This window comes from Schistocerca piceifrons, chromosome 4 (assembly GCF_021461385.2).
Source record: "Schistocerca piceifrons isolate TAMUIC-IGC-003096 chromosome 4, iqSchPice1.1, whole genome shotgun sequence".
In the NCBI taxonomy this organism is placed as follows: domain Eukaryota; kingdom Metazoa; phylum Arthropoda; class Insecta; order Orthoptera; family Acrididae; genus Schistocerca; species Schistocerca piceifrons.
Window position 1 is genome coordinate 2,565,194 of NC_060141.1, and position 8,679 is coordinate 2,573,872.

General features: G+C 44.3%; 1 protein-coding gene across 1 annotated transcript in view; it reads right to left on the reverse strand.

Annotated features, from left to right (window-relative positions):
• Window positions 1–1,867, reverse strand: part of LOC124794840 (cytochrome P450 9e2-like) — a 65,916-nt gene extending 64,049 nt beyond the window's left edge. The window contains exon 1 of the mRNA XM_047258505.1: window positions 1,541–1,867. Coding sequence (XP_047114461.1) covers window positions 1,541–1,784 — 244 coding nt within the window. The 5' untranslated portion in view covers window positions 1,785–1,867. The remainder of the gene's footprint in view (window positions 1–1,540) is intronic.
• Window positions 1,868–8,679: the final 6,812 nt, after the last annotated feature.

Genomic DNA, 8,679 nt, shown 5'->3' on the forward strand with positions numbered 1-8,679 from the left:
AAACCACGCTGATCAGAATGTAGTTCAAGGTGTAACTTTTATATTTAATTTCTAGTGCGCGGGAAACAATCCGACACGAGTTTTCATTTTACAGCTACGTACCAAATCACTGAAACAGAGGCGCAGCTCAGAATATAGGTTTCTAATAAAGTCTGTCACAAGGCTGCTTGAAAATAAACATCGTACAATGGTATGAAGCAATGGAAACAAGAGTCTTACCTTTCATGAAAATCAGTATCCGCTGTTGCGCTGGATGACCCTTATCTTTAAGTTGACGTGGTCAATGAAGAGTTCAAAACCTTTGACTTTGAGGGATCTGGTAAGATTGGGATCCCTCACCAAGTACAGGACCTTAAGCAATGCAAACAAAAGTCTCACCTTTCATGAAAATCAGCGTCCGCTGTTGGACTGGATGACCCTTGTCGGTGTTCAGAAAGTTGATGTGGTCAACGAAGAGTTCAAAACCCTTGACTTTGAGGGATCTGATAAGACTGGGATCCCTCACCAAGTACAGGACCTTAAGCAACGGAAACAAAAGTCTCACCTTTCATGAAAATCAGTATCCACTGTTGGACTGGATGACCCTTGTCGGTGTTCAGAAAGTTGATGTCGTCAACGAAGAGTTCAAAACCCTTGACTTTGAGGGATCTGATAAGATTGGGATCCCTCACCAAGTACAGGACCTTACGCAATGGAAACAAAAGTCTCACCTTTCATGAAAATCAGCATCCGCTGTTGGACTGGATGACCCTTGTCGGTGTTCAGAAAGTTGATGTGGTCAATGAAGAGTTCAAAACTCTTGACTTTGAGGGATCTGATAAGATTGGGATCCCTCACCAAGTACAGGGCCTTAAGCAATGGAAACAAAAGTCTCACCTTTCATGAAAATCAGCATCCGCTGTTGGACTGGGTGACCCTTTTCGGTGTTCAGAAAGTTGATGTGGTCAATGAAGAGTTCAAAACCCTTGACTTTGAGGGATCTGATAAGATTGGGATCCCTCACCAAGTACAGGACCTTAAGCACTGGAAACAAAAGTCTCACCTTTCATGAAAATCAGCATCCGCTGTTGGACTGGATGACCCTTGTCGGTATTCAGAAAGTTGATGTGGTCAACGAAGAGTTCAAAACCCTTGACTTTGAGGGATCTGATAAGATTGGGATCCCTCACCAAGTACAGGGCCTTAAGCACTGGAAACAAAAGTCTCACCTTTCATGAAAATCAGCATCCGCTGTTGGACTGGATGACCCTTGTCGGTGTTCATAAAGTTGATGTGGTCAATGAAAAGTTCAAAACCCTTGACTTTGAGGGATCTGATAAGATTGGGATCCCTCACCAACTACAGGGCCTTAAGCAATGGAAACAAAAGTCTCACCTTTCATGAAAATCAGCATCCGCTGTTGGACTGGGTGACCCTTGTCGGTGTTCAGAAAGTTGACGTGGTCAATGAAGAGTTCAAAACCCTTGACTTTGAGGGATCTGATAAGATTGGGATCCCTCACCAAGTACAGGACCTTAAGCAATGGAAACAAAAGTCTCACCTTTCATGAAAATCAGCATCCGCTGTTGGACTGGATGACCCTTGTCGGTGTTGAGAAAGTCGACGTGGTCGGTGAAGTGGTCAAAGTCCTTGACAGTGATGGACCTGATGAGATCGGGATCCCTCACCAAGACCAGAGACTTTGCGAACGTGTAGAACCCAGCGTAGGGGTGTTTCTGGAAGTGCCTGTACATGTCCACCACGACCTCGGGCATGGCCTTCCTGCTGAGCACCACGTCCAGCATGTTCCCCACCACGGGCAGCGGCGGCAGGGACGGCACGCCGGCGCTGGAGAACTTGGTGGCGTAGCGGCGCCACCACAGGAGCACCAGCGTCAGCGCCACCAGCGCCGCCGACGCCGAGAGCTTCCACCAGTCAGGAGCCATTGTCTGCGAAAACATTTGCGTTTAATTTCACTGCTAGATCAGTCGAAAAAGTGTAGACTAGTGGTTTGATTGTAACTCAAATACGTCTATTTGACGTGTCATGTCTTGTAAATCCTCTTTTCTTTTTCATTGATTATACTTCCGATCAAACAACCAATGGTTGTTTTATATTGTATTTGAACTATCTCACACTTGTATTTATTTCAGAGCCCGTAGAAAATGGCTGTACACAGCCGAAACCATGCAGCAGTGGTCAATCCAAAATGAAAGGATATTTTATTACAACTGACGGCAGCCAATGCAGCAGATTTCTGTAATTCAGAAATTTTGGTTCGGCTGCTGACTCTCGTTCAATTAAAACACTTCGTGGTCACCAAAAATGGGGCACTTACATGGTCTGAAAGGACATGGGTCATATTCAAAGGAACTGACCCGTAATCAGCAATAAACGATTGACGGGACCCATGTAAAATGTAATGAAGGTGGCCGGAGGGGATGTTGAAAACCAGTCTGCAAGACACAGTGCATCATACTGTATATATGTTTAGAACCAGTGTTTATGCGTGTATGTATTTACGTTTGAAAGTGTATTTAAAGGCTATTAGTGTGTTCTTGCGCGTATATGGGCTTATTAGTCGGTTTTATACGAAAGACATTAAAACTTCTGTTTATTTACTGTCCTCTTCCGACTACACGTATGGTAGGGGGACTGTTGAAAGACTGCATCTAGATGAATGTATGGTTCGGCTGCATCCCGACAAGGCTATCGTTTGTTAATACGCTGGGAATGTCAGCGAAGTCACAAACGTTCACCCTCTTGACAACCGTACTCAGGGCTCCTACTATGATGTGACTAGTTTCGACAATTTGTATCATCATCTGTCAGTTATCATCCTCAGAAGTAGAAATTTTTTTACTTACTTCGTCTTTTATATTTATGTTCTTGCATCGATTTTCAACAGATAGGAAAAAAGGAGAAAAATATGCAACGTCTTTCTAGAACAAGCTAACTGCAGGCCGTAACTGGCGAACTAACAAGCCGCGCACGATTTAGTCGTACCAGAGAACCACCTGTCGTGCTTGGGTTGCTCAGATGGTAGAGCACTTGCCCGCGAAAGGCAAAGGTCCCGAGTTTGAGTCTCGGTCCGGCACACAGCTTTAATCTGCCAGGAAGATTCATATCAGTGCACACTCCGCTGCAGAGTTAAAATCTCATTCTGGAAACGTCCCCCAGGATGTGGCCGAGTTCCGGCGAGATCGTGCACCAGCACTCTCACCTTAAGATGGCGGTCAGGTGGACCGCTGAAATATTGTGTCAAGATGACGTTGTGATCCGGCTGCACACCCGAGAAGAATATTATCAACTATTACGCCGGGAAAGCCTTCGTAGCGACATTTAGATTGACCAACAGTGTGTGGGAAGTGAAAATTGAGGTACATATGCTGGATGAGACATTCGCTGGACGTAATCTCGAGGCTAAAAGGAAGGGAATACCAGGAAGAGATACGAGAACAGTACCAGGTGTTAGCCTGTCCTATGAATGGTTATGAGAACAGTTTCGCCAAGTAACAGATCCAGCACCTTACAATTTGTGGTGTCCAGAAAGGGAATGGGTATTCGCAGATGGAAAATGATTGAAAACAGAATTTGGGAAGGCAGATGGCTTCAAAATGGCTCTGAGCACTATGGGACTCAACTTCTGAGGTCATTAGTCCCCTAGAACTTAGAACTAGTTAAACCTAACTAACCTAAGGACATCACACACATCCATGCCCGAGACAGGATTCGAACCTGCGACCGTAGCGGTCTCGCGGTTCCAGACTGCAGCGCCTAGAACCACACGGCCACTTTGGCCGGCTGGGAAGGCAGATACTGAAGATATCCAGCATCTAAAAAACAAGTTGGGGCAGGTGCAGGAAATAGTGGATAAGAACAGACCAGCTGTAAGGTGTCAGGAAAATCCAACACCTTCCATGAAAATCCTGACATGATAGCAAATCCGACAGTATGTCACATAGCTCAGAATAAATGCTGACATTAAATTAACCAAAGTAATACGATCAACGAGTGAGCAAATGGAATACCACAGACTAACACAAGAATGCCTAAATGCATGTCACACCTTCCCACCGTGAAACAGACGCAGTTCCAAGGGGAGAAACGAGAACAGAAGCCAAGAGCAGAGTCGTGTAAGCGAGAAGGCCCTACGATAAGGGACGGACACCCACGTCGCTAGCCGACCGCCAAGATCACCCCCACCCCATGTTAAAAGATAGAGCCCTCCAGAAGAACAGTATAGATCTTACGATAACACTAAAAGGGCCACACCAGCTGCGAGTTTTAGCGTGAGACTATACGCGTCTCTGTTACATTGCAAACATTAAAAACATTGCCCCACCACGAAAAGTATAACGTTTCCCATTGGACAGACAGAATTTTTGTAGGCGGAGCTCAAGGTTAACATTGAGACGCTGATTGGTCAGTTGAAAACACAGCCAGATACCTTTTTTTAAAACCAACTTCGGTACATTGTAGTAAGGAGAAGTTAGGGGGAGTTGCTTCCGAGACAGCGAGATACATGGAGCTGTGCCACCCGCCACCCCCTGACGCTGCCTAAACACCGACAAGGTAATGAACGCACGCGATGCCGCATTTTTGAGCGCATAAGGCTTCACTCAGAACTGCAGAAGTCTCATCTGTTACATCCCCCTTTTTGCGTAATACTAGTGTCGATCGTCAATTAAATCTCATGGTGTTCACATTTGCTACTTTAAGTAAAAATCTGAAATGCGAAGATTTTTCTGTTATATAATTATTGAGAAGCCACATCAGCCACTGTAATTTACGACAAGTTAGATAAGTAATTAAAGATAACTGAGGGTCACTGTAGACCATTTTGATAGTTTTCTCTTTTATGAAACTTAAATCTAGATTATAGATGTGATATGGCATAGGTCATCCTTCGATCCATTGTAGAACTTGGAAACTCATTCAGGGAATATTCGTTCACATTTTTGTTGAACGCAGTTGGTTTTTATCATCCTGTATTAAAATATTTCCTTTTATCAATAGTGCAATTTATAAACAATGTTTTGTGAGTAGAATAAAATTTCCAATGGTAAACTTAACTGCTTTTTCGACGTTATTTTACCAGCTAACTAAAAATAGGAAAGCCTTGAACCCCTTCCACTAAATTTAGTTAGTATTAAGATTCTTTTACAGGGAGTGCAGTGGAGCTGACGCTGAAATCATTAAGTATTTGGTTATAACATCGCTAGTCTCACTGAACTCTTCTGAATTCTACATGTCATGTGTCGTCTGGCGTCTCCTTACCAGCGACAGGTTCCAGGTTCAAACTAGTCATTTGCCTAAAAAACACGCTCAGAGCGTCGTTGCGCGAAAGTGGTAGGGAGACACGACTTTGAACAAACAGACACCACGCAGAATGTTAGACAGCTACAGATTGTCATACCACGCAACTGACGAACAGCCAGGAGTGTTAAATAATACTCGGGCGATACGGGAAATGACTACAGAACTAACAGAATACCTGAAAACAATCGTGGGTGCAGTGAATCGTGGTTAAAACGTTATATACATCCGACTGAATTTGTTGGATGTTAGAGTAGCAGTAGCGATAACGGATAGCATAGGAGATGCAAGATTGAAGTTGACAGCTTCACGGGAAGCTAACTGGCCGTACATATACGGACACTTCTGTAATGCACTGCTATCACCAGGATAGTCCCTAGCTGGATAATAGAAGGTCCAGCAAGAGCTAACAGTCGAACTATGGCATACGGTCAAACTGAGGAGTAGATATCGAATGACAGTGGTAGAAATCGGCACCGATACAGCCTAACTCCAGATACCCGTCCAATTCCCGGTATCGAGCAACGATGCACGTTACGAGTGTTTTACAGTCCACCCCTATTTGGTGAGACAGAAAGCTCTGGGCAAATATGTGTAAGTGAGAACGTGAGAGGTGTTGTTGGCTTCCTATAACAGGGAATCCGTCAATACCAAAGGGCAAGAGTTACCATACGCCCATGCGGGATGGTGGAGGCTGACACGAAATCGTGCGAGTTACACATGTTTTTAGGTGAAATCAATGCAGAAGGACGCCAAAGCAACGTTCTGGCGCTGAACCCGTACTTCCAAAGTGTCGGTAGGCACTGGATGCACTCTGTGTTCACAAGAGAAGTAGCAATTTAAATTCTTAGCAGCGCGATCATCCCAAAGGAATGACGAGGATAGAACGCGCAAGGTGGTGGATTACTGGTTAATGGTACTGCCTGTGATATACGAGGAACTGTCTTCTGCCTCTGAGCCACTATCACTATAATGAATATGACACAGCCCTCGCTGTATTGGCCTGCAAAACTAATTAGACGTGTTGCTAACCCAGAACCTGACCTACCTAAAAACAGGCATGCTTCATACGTTGGATGAACGCATTGCCAGACGAAAAGGTCGTATCACCGCTGTGTAAATGTTCCATCATGTACGGCAGTACCATGATATACAGCATGATAAAATAATGACCACGAGCGTCTCGATTTCTGAAGCGATTGTGGTTCCGATCTTACTTTGTGCAATATATATCTGCTTTAGAAGGAAAACTGCTTGACCAGTTCAGCTTCCATTCACCATATCCTCACGGATTATGTTAACTCTAAGAAGCGGTCAATCTTTATCCGGCTCTAAACTAAAGGGAATAAGTGGCACCACTCATCAATAGCTTGTATGGAGAAGTACAGTACGTAGTTACTGTGTGTGTATAGAGAATGTGTTTTAGGGGAAATTGCAAGGGTAGCTTTTCTGGCAAAGACAAAATTCCGGATGTTGTACGAAAACAGCGAGGTAAGAAAGTACCTGATAAAAATAAAAAGTGAAGAATACCTAGCATGAGAAATTAGTTGTGTGGAATCATCTGCTGTTGGATGATTGATAAGAAATTTATTAAGAACAGTGAAACTCATAATTTTATTTCACTAGTCTGTTGTGTGATGATTCCAATTAGCCTTTATATTAATATGCAGCCATTGAACCATGTGGCTTACGTTAAATTAGAGTAAGGAAACGTGAAGAATGTGGTATCTCTTATCTCAACCTGTGAAACATGTATTGAGATCCTTTTATCGTAACATGTAAACAGTACACAATGCAGGGACCGCATTCTTTAAACAAGGAAGGAATGTTGCTCCATGGCCTGTCCTGTATCAATCAGCAGAATGACGTCATTGAAGAGGAAGAAGTCGTCAGCCTAAAGCCAGTCCAAACGCTGTTATGGAGGAAGGCGAATTTAGAGTGCAGGAGTACTCATTGAGGATGGTGACAACACAGAAGGCGCATATCAGTGCTTCTGAAAGGCAGAGCTGGGAAATCTTGCAATTCGAGCAACGCTCTGGAGGAGATGGCCAAACAAGAAAACCAGAGCAAATGAAGGCATCACCGCCCATTTTGGACATCCTGCTGCGCCAGTCTGCTAGAATCTCTGGGTTGGGAGTGATGCCATTGGAGAAATACTGACCATCCAGCACATGTGTAAAACCTCCGCCTCTGTCATGGGTTCTTTATTCCGAGCAGTATCCAGGTGCATGTCGTATGCCAACCATTATGAGATGTAGACTGCCTGTGGCACAGGATAACGCAGACATCTGCTGTCCATGGACTCTGCTGCCATCGGCCGCACCCACTCTACTGTGTCACTAGTTGGGGGACTACCTTCCACTGTTGGCCACCACTCTGGTAAGCTGCCTGTTCGAGCCTGGGCCTGCTTACTCCCCGTCCTCTCCGTCACTGCCACCCAGGCTGTAGAGGTCTGCACTAACGCTGCTCAAGCCTCAGGGCATGTGCACGCCATCATCTCTGATTGTGTTGGGTGCATCAGGACTGCATGTCAGTGTGGACGTCAATAATGATGGCTTCCCAGAGGTATTGCCAATTCGGTCAGTGCCTCCTAATTACATGCTTGATCTACCCATCTAATCTTCGACATCCTTCTGTAGAACGACACTTCATAAGCTTCTACTCATTTTTTCTCTGAATGCTTTCCGTCAACGTTTTCCTTCCTTGCAAGGATACACTCAAGCAAAAACATCTAGAAAAGACATCTTAAAAATTAACTTATATTAGATTTCTAAAAATTCCTCTTTTCTGAAAAGCTTTTCGTGCTATTAACCTGTCTACATTTTATATCTTGTTTACTCTGGACATCATCAGTTATTTGCTGTTATTTTTAGTGTCTCATTTCCGATTCCAGTTCCTCCAAAATAATCTGATTTGGTTCGATTGCATTCCATTACCCTTGTTCTACTTTTGTTGACGTTAATTTTATAATCTCTGTTGAAGACATCCGGAATGTTCTGCTCCAGTTCCTGAAGATTACGAGCGTTGTTGCGGTACACCTTTGACTTGAGGGCTCCCCACGCGAATTAAACGCACATTGATAGAACAGGTGTCCTGGGAGGCCAGCTAGGGCTCCTTCCGGACTGACGTCTGCTAATAACTCCGTCAGGCCAGAAGATTGTGTAAATGTGCTCCAAGGTCCGGACGACTGTATGGGCTGTTACTCGGTCCTGCTGCAAATAAATGCAGGTCCTTTCCTCCTCCGTTAAAGCTGCCACAGACGGTCTGGGCCACTTTCATTTGCCTCATCCTGTATATTTATTGCTTTCCTTAGTTACAAAATGAATTACATACATCAAAAAGTTTTTCCATCACCTCGGTTCCAAGAGTTCCGGAACCAGT